The sequence below is a fragment of the Salpingoeca rosetta genome (genome assembly GCF_000188695.1).
Source record: "Salpingoeca rosetta unplaced genomic scaffold supercont1.9, whole genome shotgun sequence".
Classification (NCBI taxonomy): Eukaryota; class Choanoflagellata; order Craspedida; family Salpingoecidae; genus Salpingoeca; species Salpingoeca rosetta.
This window is the reverse complement of record NW_004754925.1, coordinates 517,397-532,396: the sequence shown is the minus strand read 5'-3', so window position 1 is coordinate 532,396 and position 15,000 is coordinate 517,397. Positions and strand designations below refer to the sequence as shown.

General features: G+C 56.9%; 3 protein-coding genes across 3 annotated transcripts in view; 2 read left to right on the top strand and 1 right to left on the bottom strand.

Annotated features, from left to right (window-relative positions):
* The window catches only part of PTSG_12116 (uncharacterized protein), a 10,917-nt gene extending 494 nt beyond the window's left edge, over positions 1–10,423 (bottom strand). Inside the window, exons 1-29 of the mRNA XM_004994860.1 lie at positions 10,197–10,423; positions 9,879–9,908; positions 9,537–9,667; positions 9,201–9,285; positions 8,929–9,006; positions 8,646–8,724; positions 8,238–8,437; positions 7,807–7,923; positions 7,435–7,527; positions 7,151–7,219; positions 6,890–6,962; positions 6,598–6,683; positions 6,352–6,417; positions 6,043–6,131; positions 5,674–5,798; positions 5,367–5,452; positions 5,034–5,183; positions 4,519–4,740; positions 4,211–4,281; positions 3,019–3,904; positions 2,508–2,636; positions 2,224–2,283; positions 1,987–2,070; positions 1,696–1,807; positions 1,221–1,474; positions 909–1,028; positions 550–631; positions 296–363; positions 92–196 (exon numbers count right to left, since the gene is read on the bottom strand). Of these exons, the coding sequence (XP_004994917.1) occupies positions 92–196; positions 296–363; positions 550–631; positions 909–1,028; positions 1,221–1,474; positions 1,696–1,807; positions 1,987–2,070; positions 2,224–2,283; positions 2,508–2,636; positions 3,019–3,904; positions 4,211–4,281; positions 4,519–4,740; positions 5,034–5,183; positions 5,367–5,452; positions 5,674–5,798; positions 6,043–6,131; positions 6,352–6,417; positions 6,598–6,683; positions 6,890–6,962; positions 7,151–7,219; positions 7,435–7,527; positions 7,807–7,923; positions 8,238–8,437; positions 8,646–8,724; positions 8,929–9,006; positions 9,201–9,285; positions 9,537–9,667; positions 9,879–9,908; positions 10,197–10,319 (3,873 nt within the window). The 5' untranslated portion in view covers positions 10,320–10,423. The remainder of the gene's footprint in view (positions 1–91; positions 197–295; positions 364–549; positions 632–908; positions 1,029–1,220; positions 1,475–1,695; positions 1,808–1,986; positions 2,071–2,223; positions 2,284–2,507; positions 2,637–3,018; positions 3,905–4,210; positions 4,282–4,518; positions 4,741–5,033; positions 5,184–5,366; positions 5,453–5,673; positions 5,799–6,042; positions 6,132–6,351; positions 6,418–6,597; positions 6,684–6,889; positions 6,963–7,150; positions 7,220–7,434; positions 7,528–7,806; positions 7,924–8,237; positions 8,438–8,645; positions 8,725–8,928; positions 9,007–9,200; positions 9,286–9,536; positions 9,668–9,878; positions 9,909–10,196) is intronic.
* PTSG_04019 (glutaminase) lies at positions 10,401–14,450 on the top strand. The gene is made up of 4 exons (XM_004994859.1): positions 10,401–12,503; positions 12,978–13,544; positions 13,737–13,911; positions 14,157–14,450. The coding sequence occupies exons 1-4, from the start codon at positions 10,452–10,454 to the stop codon at positions 14,405–14,407; spliced, it is 3,045 nt and encodes a 1,014-aa protein (XP_004994916.1). The 5' UTR covers positions 10,401–10,451; the 3' UTR covers positions 14,408–14,450.
* Positions 14,451–14,796: 346 nt separating this feature from the next.
* The window catches only part of PTSG_04018 (uncharacterized protein), a 1,861-nt gene continuing 1,657 nt past the window's right edge, over positions 14,797–15,000 (top strand). The window contains exon 1 of the mRNA XM_004994858.1: positions 14,797–15,000. This exon is cut by the window's right edge and continues 173 nt beyond it. Coding sequence (XP_004994915.1) covers positions 14,903–15,000 — 98 coding nt within the window. The 5' untranslated portion in view covers positions 14,797–14,902.

Genomic DNA, 15,000 nt, shown 5'->3' with positions numbered 1-15,000 from the left:
ATTGAAGCAGCACAGGACACAAGAAACGCAACGCACTGAAAACACCGCACAGCGCATGCGACGCGTACACAATCACTACAGGCACACATACCTGCCACACGCGCCAGTGCTTCTCCACGAGAGAGAAGGTGATGAGGTATTTGCACGTGGGGTCGAAGGCTGTGGCCGAGATGGGCGCTGAATGCGCTTGCACAACCTGGCCATGCACATTCGCAGCACGTGGCACATTCAAAGCCGTGTCATGAGCGATGTAAAATTAAACACGCGCACATGCACGCATGCACGCGACACGCACCTTCCACACTGTTGCAGTCTTGAGGTCGAAGATGGTGAGCTTGCCATCCTGAGCGCCCACAGCGAGGCCTGCACCGCAGTGTGTTGTGCGTTGGTGGTACCCAAGGTGGAAGGGAGTGAACGCAACCAAGCGTACGGGAATGAGTATCATCAGCGTGTGAAGTGATACGGTGCGAACAAGCACGCACAGAGCATGCATGGGGATGAGGGTGGGGCTGGTGCACTCCTCCCCGCTCGCCACAATCGCTGACGCACGTGCTGTGGCGGACGACGTTGACGGCACGCGCGCAATCATGGGATATGTGCGGCAGATGTCAGACAGCACACGCTTGGCGAGCTGTTCGCACAACACACAGTGGTTGATTGATTGTGAGGGATACAGATCCAAGTGCCACACACGTATCACAGCCCTGGCGTAGTTATTACAATACAGCCAAAGCACCAAACTCTCACGCACTCTTTGCCCGTCCTTTCGACATCACCTCACACACGCACACACGCACGCAAACACACACACACACACACACGCACACTCGCACGCACACGCACGCACACACACGCACACGCAAACACACACGCACACCCATACAGACAGACAAACACCACATCACCACCTTTGCGCATTTGGTGCGGGCGGTCTTGTTTGGATCAAGCGTGCGCATGACAGTGTCCACGATTGTCTCGAGCTGATCCAGCAGCGACGACGGGTGACGCAGCACCAACTTCCGCAGCAACTGTGCAGCCAGGGCGCGGTCGGTCAAGCAAGGTCGCGTAGTGTGCACGTGGATGGAGGTGCATTTGGGAGGGTGCAAGTGTGCATGCGCGAGAGTGTGCATGTGAGGAAGGAAAGGAAGAGCAATGAGTGTGAAACACATGCATGTGTGCCCTACAGCGCTACTCTCTCGTCGTCGTCATCATCATCGTACCGCGAGCATGCCCTCGGAGTAGTTGGCGTCGTCCCGCTCCACAAAGAACGTGAGCGCATGGATAAACGCGCGAGGGGACTTGGTGACGACAACACTCAGTGCATGCAGGCACGCTGCGCTCAGCGTGGTGTCGTGCCCGCTGGCCAGACGAATGATGGTGACTAGCATGGACTGCAAGCGCTTGCCATGCGACACGTGCATCGTCTGACACCCAGCTGTCACCGCCGTGATCGCCAGCACGCGGACGCTAGTGCCTGCAGCGAGCAGGATGAACAACGGGCGAGTAAAGCGGACATTGTGTGTGTGTGTGTGCGCGCGTGTGCGTGCGTGTGTGCGCGTGTGTGCGTGTATGGGTACGGATGTTTGTATCAGCTACAGCGGCAACGCAAGCACATGCACGCGAAGACATTTGCACGTCCATCCCCCCTCCCTCAACCGTCCGCACTTTCCAACGCCAGCACCCAGGGCAACTCACTGATGGTTGGCGCCATGATGATGCGCTCCAGCAGCGCCACCAGCTGCTCGGTGTTCTTGAATGTCGCCAGGTCAAGATCCATCAGAATCGTCTCCAGAATCAGCGTTTCAACCTGCCACAATGGTGATCATTGTGGATGGCGAATGAGAACACGGGTCAGCACATGAACTCATGTATGCGTGTGTGTGTGTGTGTGTGTGTGTGTGTGCACTTGTTGTGTACACATGTCATCCAACGGAGTGTAGCTTGTAACAATCACAGTCGCCACCACCACCACCACCTCGATCGTACGTCTGCAGTTGAGATGTGGTCCAGGGTCTGCGGGGTGTCCGCCTCCAGCTGGTGCAGCAGTCCGCGGCGGTCTGTGTCGCTCAGCTGAACACATGCGCAGCAAAAACCAACACAAGACACAAGCAAGCAGACAAGTAAGCGGTTTGCGTGAACGATCATTGGAGTGAGCGGGTGGATGATCGTTTCGTTGTTGTTGGTACTCATGGACACACCGCACACGCACACACACACACGTACGCGGGAGACGCCGCTGCGAATGAGAGCACGCGCTCCCTCGGCAAACTCCTCGCAGCGATGCTGTGGAAGCACGCGTGAAACAGTCACATGTGTGAGCATGTGTGTGTATGTGTGAGTACGCGTGCACTTGGTTATGAGTTGGTGAAGGCACCATGATGCACAAAAGCGCAGCAAGAGAAAGAGAAGTACACAGCACCTGAGCGGAAAAAAAAACACCACCGTCATCGGCAGCATCAACAACAACAACAAAGCACGCCCCCTCCCTTTTCTCCTGCATGCCGCACCTGCCAGAACCGTGCTAGCAAGCGGATGTCACTCGGCGCCGTGTGCGCAACATCGCGATGAAGATCATCGAGGAAGTGCGGCACAATGCTCAGCCACAGCGCCTGGTTCTCCCCCTGGCACTCAATCTCCTGCACGTGTCAAGTAAATGATTGAGTGCGCGTGTTTGTATGTATGTGTGTGCGTGCGTGGGTGTGCGTGGGTGTGCGTGGTGTGCATGTGTGCGTGTGTGTGCGTGTGTGTGCGTGTGTGCGCGTGTGTATGTGTGTATTCGTGCGTGCGTGCGTGCGTGCGTGTGAGCAGTTATCACATTCCAGATGGGCATGTTGAGCAAGCACGCTTCCCTCGCACGTTCACACACACACACACACACACACACACACACACACACACACACACACACACACACACACACACACACACACACACACACACACACACAAACAAACAAGCAAACATATCCTCCCCCTCCCTTCCCCCTCTCCCGCTCTGTGAGTGAACACAGCGGCGCACCGAGACGGCGTTGAGGAGAACGTAGACGGCAAAGCTGTGCATGGTGACAAAGTACGGCGTGAGCTGCCACCGCCGCTCCTTGGGCTGGTTCGGCAGCAGGAACGTCGGTTTGGCGTGAGACCCAGAGACACCGCACGCCACGTGCTTGCATGGACCAACGAGGTGCACTTTGCTCAGATCAAACGTCGAGTCCTCCCAGCGCAGCAGCAGCGAGAGCACAAAGTCGAGAATGGCGAGCTCTGTGCGTGCATTCAGGCCCTCGTCCTCCGCATCCTCCACAAACGACGTCTGGCGCTGGCGCCGCGGCTTTGGTGTTGACGACGACTGCGGAGACGACGTGAGTGACCCCGCGGGCGATCCGTGCTGCTGCTGCTGCTGCTGCTGGTGGTGGTGGTGGTGGTGGTGGTGGTGTGGTGCTGGCGCTGACAGGAGCCGTGAGGGCGTGGTTGTGTGCGACATGCGCCGTCCCACCGGCTGTCTGCGCCGGTGTTGTGACGATGTGGACGCACCGCCCAGCGCCGCCCGCGTCGCGCTCTTGTGATGATGGCGACGACCATCACCACCGCTGCCGCTGTTGTGGTGCTCCTCCTCCTCCTCCTCATGGTCCTCGTCGTGTTCCGGGTCGTCAAAGTCTGTTGTTGGGCGGATGCTGGTGTTGCGATGCACGGGGCCACCAAACACGTCCTCCCCGTCCTCGCCACCACCGGCAACGGCGCTTGTGTTGGCGCTCACGCCATCATCGTCATTGTCATCATCACCATCTTCGTCGTTGTCGTGCATTGTGTGCTTGCGTGTCAGGCGGTGCGGGCTCAGGTGCGACGGTGACAGCGGTGTTCGAGCCGGCAGCCTGTCATCCCGCCGCTCCACAGCCGCATCCAACAAACTCCTACACGTGTGTGTGTGTGTGTGTGTGTGTGTGTGTGTGTGTGTGTGTGTGTGTGTGTGTGTGTGTGTGTGTGTGTGTGTGTGTGTGTGTGTGCGTGTGTGTGTGTGTGTGTGTGCGTGTGTGTGTGTGTGGTGAGGGGGTTGAGTGTACCATTGAAAGAACGTGGTGTGACACTGAAAGTTGATCGTTGCAAGGAGCCCGGAACTCATCAACGACAGCAGCGCGTAACGGACTGCATCACCGCTAAACCCTACACGCAGTCAGCACATGCCCATGTCAATGGATGAAACCATGTCATGACCGTACAGGTAGAATGTGTCGTTGAGCTTGTGCAGGCGTGAGACGGTCTCCTCCAGGTTGACTTGAATAAACAGCACCTGCGTGGCAGCGAGGTGACAAAGTGAAGTGAAGCAAAGTGACACGAGTGCGAATGAGTTGGAGGCAGCCATTGCTGTAGTGATTCGCATCCACAGACGCACAAACACTATCAAATACACACACTCTCACAAACGCACGCTTACAAACGCACACACACGCGCGCGCACACACACACACACATTCAATCATGACACATCCAACATATGTGCGTGTGTGCGTGCGTCAGTGTGCCTCACCACGTTGCCGGCGCTGTCGAGTCGACCCGTGACGACAGAGACGCCGCCGCTAACAGCTGCGGGCGCCTTTGCGTCCAACGGCACAGCAGATGCGGTGATGTTCTTTGCAATCTGCCCAGAGGCCGTGCCCTCGAGATGGCCCGTCTCCAGCTGCCAGATGTACGCCGCGCCGTTTGTGCACGACACTACCATGCTCTCCTCCGGTGGCAGCCAGTAGATGGACTGGTGACCCAAAGTTCGCAGCGGCAGCGGTAGGGGCGTGAGCGTCAGTTACGTTGTGGTCTGTTCTGTTGTTGTGTTGAGTGAACAGAAATTCAAGCAACAACAACAACAACAACAACAACAACAACAACAACAACAACAACAACAACAACAACAACAACTTAAACAACAACAACAACTTAAACAACAACAACAACGACAACAACAACAACTTAAACGACAACTTAAACAACAACAACAACGACGACGACAACAGAACGCCATTTGCATCGTGTTCAGTTCACCCAACGCACCTGCACGGGAAATGCGTGGCCGGCGAAGCGCAGAACACACGTCATGTGCAGGAGGTTGTAGATGGCGATGGAGTGGTCTGTGGCGGCGGTGAAGATGCACTGGCGCCACACGGGGCTCAGGTCCATGTGCAGATGCCCAACCCGCGTCACCTGCAGGGCGAGGGAAAGCGCGTGTGTGCATGTGTGTATGTGTGTATGTGTGTGTATGTGTGTGTATGTGTGTGTATGTGTGTGTATGTGTGAACGTATGCAACGGGTTATCCCAAAAAACTATCACACGAGGAGACACAAGAGCACATATGTGACAGCCGCGCGCTCCATTGCCCGCCCGACCTCGCCGCACTGCTGGTTGAACGTGTGGATGCGCTTCATGGTGCGCCGGTCCCATATGTGCAGATCAAAGTCCGCTCCAGACGACACTGATTCGTGAGGGGGGAGGTGATGTGAAGTGTGTGTGTGTGTGAGCTGGGGCACGTGTTTGAGGTGGGGCACGTGGGCATGCAGTGCATTGACAAACACTCTCGAGCATGCACAATACACGTGTGGTGATGCGAATGAATGAACAAGAACAGATCCAGACGCAGGCAGTGCAATCAAAACAGCATCACCGCACGCATCAACAACAACACGAACAGCGCACCGAAGATATTGGAGAGGGACCCGCGGCAGTGGAACAAACAGCGCACACGGCCCTGGTGGGCGTGCAGGCGCAAGGCTGGGGCGTCGTTGAACAGCGACGCGTACTTGGACGGACGGTCAAACAGACTGATGAGGCACAACGCAGCATGATCGCGGACACACGGGTGAGTGAGGGGGGGGCTGAACTGAGAAGGGAACAATCGAACGAAAGACGGATGTGGCTCGATCCTGAAGAACGGTGCGCGCACACCCGCAGTCAATCACACATGCCGACAATTGCACACACCCACACATACATACACGCACACACTGACAATTGCATACACATAAATGCACACACACACGCACACGCACACACACACACACACACCTCCAGAGCAGATGCGCCGTGTCGCACACAACCAAATCGCCCGACATCAGCCCAAACACATGCACGGAGTTCAGACTGCTCTGCTCATTCTGCAAAGGTCAATTGGGACACACAAATGGTTTTGTGCGTGCGTGAGTGAGTGGGTGGGTGGGTGACTGGGTGAGTGAGTGGGTGGGTGAGTGAGTGAGGGGAGTGAGTGAGTGAGGGGAGTGAGTGTGTGTGTGTGTCATGGGTTGTTTTGACACTGCAGCTGAGTCGCCCGCTTTTCTTTCCCTATGACAGCGAACACGGCGAAAAGAATGCGCGTGCCTTGAGCGTGAGCAGTGTGGCAATCTTGTCGTCTGCATCGAGAAACGGCAGCTGGTCCAGTTGTTTCTGGCAATCACACAACCATATCACACACACACACAACCAAATCACACACACACACACACACGACGGGATATGAGGGCCTGATGGTGCACATGTGTTCAAGATGACGGTCTGTCTCGCACACACGCCCGCAAAACCTACTCACGCACAAACACATACGCACGCACGCACGCACACACGTACCTGGGTCCATGCGTTTGCGAACGATGCATGCAGTTTCGCCTTGAGATTTGGGCCGACTTTCGTCACGCCATGGACATGACCGCCTGCTGTTGATGCATGCGCGTGAGGGCGTGCATATTGGGGCAGTGTTAAAGCCAGGCAGTACAAGGTGAAGGACGCGAGCATTCGCGCCCGCACGCTGCGGTGTAAGTGAAAAGGCAACAACCAATTTGCACAGGGCAACAACACCAGCAACAAGAACAGCACCACCATCACCACCAACACCATCACCACCAACACCATCACCACCGACCTGACGCGGCCGTGATCAGCGGAATGTCAGAGTCAGATCGAATGCGATTCGCAGAAAAGCACACAGGACCCTCCTGCTCACATGCGTGTGTGTGTGTGTGTGTGTGTGTGTGTGTGTGTGTGTGTGTGTGTGTGTGTGTGTGTGTGTGTGTGTGTGTGTGTGTGTGTGTGTGTGTCAGTCATTGACGTGTAACCATAACAGCGGGGAGCATCACTCCGCCACCCCCTCCCCAATGCGACTGCTTTTAGCTTTTGTCTTCACCTCAATATTTTGCAGCTGCAGCGTTGACGTCAGTGCCAGCGCCACGGGCTCAATGTTTGGCCTCTGGTCCTGTTGGTGCAACAGCGACGGTGGAGAAGAAGTGACACCGAATGAGACGTGCTCAACCGCTCCGATGTGACGCTCGGTGGCAGCAAGATGGTGAAATGCACGACGCGCATGTGTGCAAGGTGGCATTAACGCCTCAATCACACACAGAACACACGCACTCATGCATTCACACGCACACACGCAAAACACACGCACTCATGCATTCACACACAGACCTGGTGGTTCTCCGGTGGGCAGACCTTGCATGGCTCGTTGGGATTTTTGCCGTCCACAAATTGCGCAACATCAAAGCACTTGATCTCACCGGCCTGACGCGTACACATGTGCATGAGTGAGAGTGAGAGAGAGAGAGAGAGAGAGAGAGAGAGAGAGAGAGAGAGAGAGAGGATGGTGTGAGGAAAACGGGGGAGGTGCGAGCTTGCGTGCGTGTATGCATGTGGGTGTGCGCATACGTGACTGCCGCACAGACGGCAGGCAGTCGTGTGCCTCCGTTTTCACTCGCAAGCACGTCCTCGCTCACACACACACACACACACACACACACACACACATACACAACGTGCACAACGGTTGCCACGATGTCGTACATGGGAGAAAGCGAGAAGCGATGACGTGTCCACAAATGACGCAAATGCGCAGCCCGTTGGTGACGAAAAATCAAAAGGGAACACCCCAACACACGCCAGCGTCTTTACATGCAGCAGCTGTGTGATTGTGCGTGCGTGCGTGTGTGTGTGCGTGTTGGCATCGTTGCCAGTGTGAGTGTATTCATGTCAAATGCGCGCAAGTGCAAGAAGAATGCATGTATGTGCATGTGGTGTGAGCGACGTGTGTTCGCCAACAGGAATTATGGTGTGCAATATGAGCCAGTACCATTAACCGCCAGCAATCCACCTCTCGATTCCGCTCCCACAACACAATACACAACACAACACGCACACACACACACAACACAACAGACACACACGCAACACACAACACACACGCAACACACACACACAAGCGCGTGACTACACACCTCGCAGCTTGCTCTGCCGGCCACAGCGATGATGTGCTGGCAGCGCGGGGCCCAGGCCACGCCGCACACTTTCGGAAATTGCGAGCGGACGGAGTGGAGTGGAAGGCCTTTGGTGTCGGTCGTCATCTGCTGCCAGTTGAGCGGGAAGATGCTGACGTGCGCCGACGCGCTCGCAGCAACAAGCCCCGTGCTTTCCTCCCCTGTACAATTGGCCAGGTAAGAGAGCGCGTGAGTGAGTGTGTGTGAGCGCGTGTGTGCATGCACACAATCAACTGACTGTGACTGACATGTCCATGACCCTGTCATAATCATTTCCACACATGCCGTGTGTGTACACAAGATTGGAGTGACAACGACCCCCCCCCCTCCTGCAGCATCCCTGCTCTTGCTGCCACCACCATCACACACCTGACGGTGTCTTGTATGTCAGAGTGTCAAGCGACACGTGCCAATCAGCGGAAATGTATCCACGAAGAAGGTGGTGCGTCTGACAAAGGCAGACATAGAGGGATTGTGTGTGTGTGTGTGCGTGTGTGTGTGAACGTGTGTGTGTGTGTGTGTGTGTGCTTGCAGGCATGAATACGTGATTGTGTGCAGGTACTTGTACATGAGTGCATGCACGTGCAAGTGCGCATTGTTGCAGGGTCACAGCGTTGCCAGGCATCGCTGCACAGACGTCACGTGCTCGCACCTTCATGGTTGTCAGATGCACAATGACAATGTCTGCAAAGTCGCCCGCAATGGCAGCAAAATGGTCGTGACCAAACACCTGTGCGCGAAACAACAACAGCAGCAGCAGCAGGCGTGAGGCACACCAGCCCAAACATGTGGTGTGGAGCGCATCTCCATGCCAAGGAGCAATCTCGCATGTGGGTCGCTAAGCAGACACGCGCGTGCAGGGCTACGTGGGCGAACCTCCCAGGGCTCAGGCGGGGGGGGGGGGGGAAGGCAGGAAGGCTGTACCTCGATGGAGCGGATGCGGCCCGGCACGACGTGTTTGTGGAAGTGGACAAGGCGCCCGTCGCAGGGATCCATGATGGCAATTGCGCTGCAACGACGACGCAGCAGCAACAGCGTAGCAAAGGGGGAAAACATGGGGTGCAGAAGAGCTGGTCGTCAGACAGGTGAAACAAGAGATATCAATAGCAAGATACACTGAAGAATACAAGCATGCACATCGAACACACACACACACGCGCGCGCGCATGCACACACACACACACACACACACACACACACACACACACACACACACACACACACACACACACACACACACACACACACGCATGCACGCACCCGTCTGCAAACCCGCAAAGGACAGCGGTGTCCCGTGCTCTGCTGGGAAGATCCTTGTGGTAGTCGCGCCAGCACTCTGTGATGCACGTGACCTCTGCATTGCTGACGAGAGACAGGGTCACCGGCGTGATCTGACAAAATGCCCCAAACCACGTGACACACGACGAAAGTTGTCGGTGAAAGCATACATACATGAGACACTGTGAGATCGAAAGTGCACGCAACATCAAGCGAGGTCTGACAGAATGCAAAGGGCGGTTGCAGTCAGTGTGCGTGCTGGATGGCTGACGCCATGGATGATGGGTGTGCTTGCATTGTGCGCGACATGGCTGCGCACTGTACCTTGTCTTCCTTCAGAGACCAGAAGCACACCTACAACAATGGAATGGGGGCAAGAGGGAAGAGGGGTGTACTTGAAGTGAGCAAACACATGCAGCGATAGTGCAGTGATAGAAGCACACAGCCCAACAGGCTGCATGTGTCAAATCGCATGGCATCATCCAGCCAGAACAGCAACAAGTGTCATTCCTCAGCAGTTGCAATGCCACTCAGGACACAGTAAGCACACACGCACACACTTATCCACACACGCATATATGCAATCACACATAAACACACACACACACACACACAAAAAAAGAAAATAAAAGAGTTGCGCACTTGGCCTGTCCTTGTGCCTGTGACCACGTGTTGTCTGTCTCGTGTGGCAAACGTTGCAGACACGGCATGCTGCGCGTCGTCCGTGCACACCGCGAGCGGGATGCGCACACCAGTCGACCCCATGATGATGTCCACAAGCTGGAGCACTGCTCGCTTCCTCTTCCTCTATCCTCGATCTTTCCTTCTGAATTCAGTTTACACGACTGAATTCAGTTTACACGACTGAATTCAGGCGTACATGGATCGCTGACGACAATGGACGCCGCCAAACAACAACAGCACACAACAAGCAGCAGCGCGAAGGAGTCTGCAACAGACGTGCGCCGCTCTGCTGGGATGATGAAGAAGGGAGGTGGAAGAGGGAGAGGAAGAGGGAGAGGGCGTGGCGAAGGCAGCGGCGGTGAGGGCGATGGTACCGGTAGCGGGCGTGGCTCGGGAAGAGGGCCGCGAACAAGCGTGGCCACCGATCGAAGCAGAGCTGTCAAGAAACCCACACCACAAGAGTCCCCTGCCGCTTCCGCGACTTTGACACCCACAGCCCGATCAAAGCGGGCATCCGCAACCACCGCAGCGCGGAAGAAGACACCAACAACCACCGTCCCTGAGGCGGAACAGCGAGGAACCTCGCCAAAGCAACGGAGCCAGGGGCGAGACCGGAGTGCTCGCTCCAGCGCAACAGCCCATGGCGCCAACACGGCAATTGAACCAGCCACGAACGAAGTTCGGCCAGACTCTGTCGACGCCCCGCCCGCCACCCGAGGCGAGCCCGATCCTCGCAGTGGGAGTGGCAGCGGCACTGCTCGGTCCAGGGACACCAAAGGTGCAAACGGCAGTGCCATTGAGCCGCCAACCAAGCTGCCACCAATCGCGCCTTCACCCCCAGCTTCGGAAGACAACAAGGTGCAGGTCACGCCGACCGGCAGTGGGCGAGGCCGCCGCCGCACGTCGGGGCACGCACTGGCTCGTGCAGGCAGCGGACAAAAGAATCAGCAGCACCACCAGCAGCAGCACCAACAGCAAAAGCACCAGCAGCAAAAGCAGCAGACCGCCAGACCAGGGGAACAGGACGCAGACGACGAAGAAAGGGTGCGTTTGCCGCCCATCCATCCACAGCAGCAACAGCAGCAGCAGAATGAAACGCAGGAGGCAATGGCAAGTGCTCCTGCTGTGGCTCAAGACCAAGATGTGCCGGGAGCCACGCATGCGCAAGCACCGCAATCGTCACAGCAACCTCAACACGCAAACGAAGAGGAGGGCCAGGAAGAGGAGGAGGGAGACCAAGATCAAGAACAAAAACAACCACCAGAACCACAAGAACAACAAGAACAACAAGAACAACAAGAACCACAAGAACAACAAGAACTACAAGGGCAACAAAAAGAAGAAGAGCAGCAGCAACCAGAAGCAGAGCAAGAAGCAGTGCCAACTGCCCCAGCTACTCGCACTGCTAACGGGTTTGTGAATGGTCGTGCCGGCAATGGAGCAACAGCACCACATTCGCCGCGCACACGCCAGCAGACGGTGCCCGGTGTTGGCAAGCAGTCGCGCACACGACCGCGTCGCAGTGCTGGCAATGGCCGCAGCAACCCAGCGCCAGCGGAAGCGCCTGCACAGTTGAAGGCACAGGCATCGTCACGCGACCACAACACTCAGCCACAGAGCCAACAGAGCCAACAGAAGCAGAATGGCAGGCAGGGCGACCATCCATTGCGCCAACAACAACAAGCACAAGCACATGTACAACAGCAACGGCCTGCGCAGGAGCGACAAGGGCGGCGGGAGCAGCGTGCAGCGCCCCTGCCGCAGGTGGACAAGGTGGCGACAGAGGCACCGACACCCGCAACTGGCACATCTGGGGTGTCATCCCCAAGCCCGGAAGGCCCCACGCCAACACACAGCGCACCGACCACTGGCAGCATGTTCAAGGACATTTGCCGCACGCTGCAGCAGCTGTATGAGGAGGCGAAGGACATCAAGGACGGCATGCAGGCAGACTACATCCCAGAACTGGCAGCCGTCAACCCGGAGCTGTTTGCCATTGCGGCGGTGTCGTGTGACGGCGAGACGTGGGTACACGGTGATGCACACATCCCGTTTACGCTGCAGTCAACGTGCAAGCCGCTGCTGTACTGCCTCGCCCAGTCGCTGGTCGGGTGGGAGGAAGTGCACGACCATATTGGGTACGAGCCAAGCGGACAGCGCTTCAACGCGTTTGCGCTGGACGAAGACAAGAATCCGCACAACCCGATGCTCAACGCCGGTGCAATCATGTCCTCCGCCATCATCTGGACACACCTCAAGCAGAAGGTGACACCATTTGTTCAGTGTGTGTGTGTGTGTATGTATGTTCTCTTTCTGACTCTCAGACTCTCTCTTTCTAACTCTCTGACTCTCTGACTCTCTCTCTCACTCTCTCACTCACACACACACACACACACACACACTCTCTCTCTCTCTATCTGTGTGTGTGTGTGTGTGTGCAATGTGTGTGGTCGTAAGCGCACACCCCACAAGCCACAAACTCACACAGGCTTACGGCTCTTCATTTGCAACGCCGTGTCTTTGCTTTTGCGTTTTCTGATTTATGCTCACACACACACACACACACACACACACACACACACACACACACACACACACACACACACACACACACACACACACACACACACACACACACACACACACACACACACACGTTCACACATCCGCTGACATGCGTACGTCACCGATGTTATTCCCCCCCCCAACCTTGGTGCGTGAACCCCACGAACGCTGCAGGTGGCTGCGTACAAGGCGGTGAAGGCGTTTGTGGAGGAGATGGCTGGACACGTGACGCCAGTCACCTTCGACAACAGCGTGTACCTGTCCGAGCTTGCCACTGCCAGCCGCAACTTTGCGCTGACCTACTTCATGAGCGAGACGAGCCAGCTGCTTGCCGACGCCAACATCCAGGAGGTGCTGGAGCTGTACTTCAGCGCATGCTCGCTGTCATGCGACTGCCTTGGTCTCGCTGCCATTGCCGCGACCTTTGCCAACGGCGGAGTCTCCCCGATCACAGAGTCCGACATCATGTCGCCCGAGATGGTGCAGAATGCGCTCTCGCTCATGTACAACTGCGGCATGTACGACTACAGCGGGCGGTTTGCGTTTGAGGTTGGCATTCCCGCCAAGAGCGGCGTGTCTGGCGCCCTCTTCCTCAGCGTCCCGGGCAAGCTTGGCATCGCCATCTGGAGCCCGCGTCTCGACCGCAAGGGCAACTCTGTACGAGGGCTGCACGTGGCGCAGCGGCTGGTGGAGGAACATCGCAACCTGCACGTCTTTGGCAACGTCCTGCGTCGCCCGCAGGTGTGGTGATTGGTGGTGGTGATTGTTGGTGGTGGAAGCTGTGGCCTCTTGGATGCGTTTGTGTTGTGCCGTTTACAATGACACACACCCACATGCTTACATCCTCACACACACACATGCTTACATCATCACATACACACTCACGCACACACGCTCACTAACGCACACGTACCTCGTTCCCCACAACTGCAGAGGACGAAGACGCGGGTTGCGCGGGCGACGGAGGAGAGCCTGTCGCTGCTGCTCATCCAGTCTGCCGCGCACGGGAAGTTGGATGTGGTGAAACGCATCATCGAGTTTCGCGGCGTGGGCGTGGACGAGACAGACGTGGACGGACGCACCGCCCTCCACGAGGCCATCGTGCGCGGTACGAGCTTGGTGGTGGTGGTGCTGGTGGTGGTGGTGGTGGTTGTGGTCGTGGTGGTGCATGAATGGCATGGTGGGAGAAGCAAGGCTGGGCTGTCCAAATGAGGGGTCGCATGGATGCCGTAGACCACATGAGATTCGCATGCATGTGAGCAGGGCGGCGAGCTCGTATGATTGACCTTCTTGCTTGTCTCCTTGCTTGCTTGCTCGCTTGGTGTCAACGCCGGCATCACGCACACCGTACAGGGCATGAGAAGGTTGCCACGTATCTCATCTCCAAGGGCGCGAGCTGCGTCATCAAGGACAAGCTCGGCAACACGCCATGCTCCGACGCCGCCCACCACAACCTCACGCATGTGCTGCCGCGGGATGTGTTGCTGCAGCACGTGCACCAGCCGTCGTCGTCGCCGACGTCCAGTGCTGATGAAGACGATGTGCCGTTCTTCCAACGCAAGGACAGGAGCCCTGCGTCCTGCACGCACTCCCAGCAGCCATAAACACACACACACACACACACACACACACACACACACACACACACACACACACACACACACACACACACACACACACACATCCACGCATAGTCAACCGTTGAGTGCGAGTGGGCACTTGCCCCTCCCCCACCCCTTGCTACATGACAACCTCTTTCGTAAGCTCACTGACGGGCAGCAAGCAATTGAACAGCATTCATTGGTCAAGGAAGCAAGAAGTGAGTGAGAAGGGTCAAGGTGTGACGAGTGAAGAAGAACCACCACAACACCACGCATCACCCATCCGTCACACATCACACCACAACAACACAACACACAACACGACAACACACCATGTCTGACAGGGTCGTTGACCCGTCTGCGTGGGAGGATGCATTGAGACCAGAGGATGTGGCGGCCGTGGCTGCGCTACAAGAGGCAGCCCCACCGCCCCCTTCTGTGTTGTCGCCGTTGTCATCATCGTCGGCAGCGACAGGCCCTCACGCGCACACCAACAAGATGGGCCACAAGCGCCGCAGTCGCGGTGCGCGCACGAAGCAGAATGACCTTGTGGGCACGCAGTCTGAGCGGGCGTCGCGGGCGCTGCGCAACGCCGT

Coding starts and splice junctions, on each gene's coding strand:
- PTSG_04019 (XM_004994859.1), top strand. CDS start 10,452: ATGGACGCCGCCAAACAACAACAGCACACAACAAGCAGCAGCGCGAAG. Junction 12,504..12,977: donor GGACACACCTCAAGCAGAAG/GTGACACCATTT, acceptor CGAACGCTGCAG/GTGGCTGCGTACAAGGCGGT. Junction 13,545..13,736: donor ACGTCCTGCGTCGCCCGCAG/GTGTGGTGATTG, acceptor CCACAACTGCAG/AGGACGAAGACGCGGGTTGC.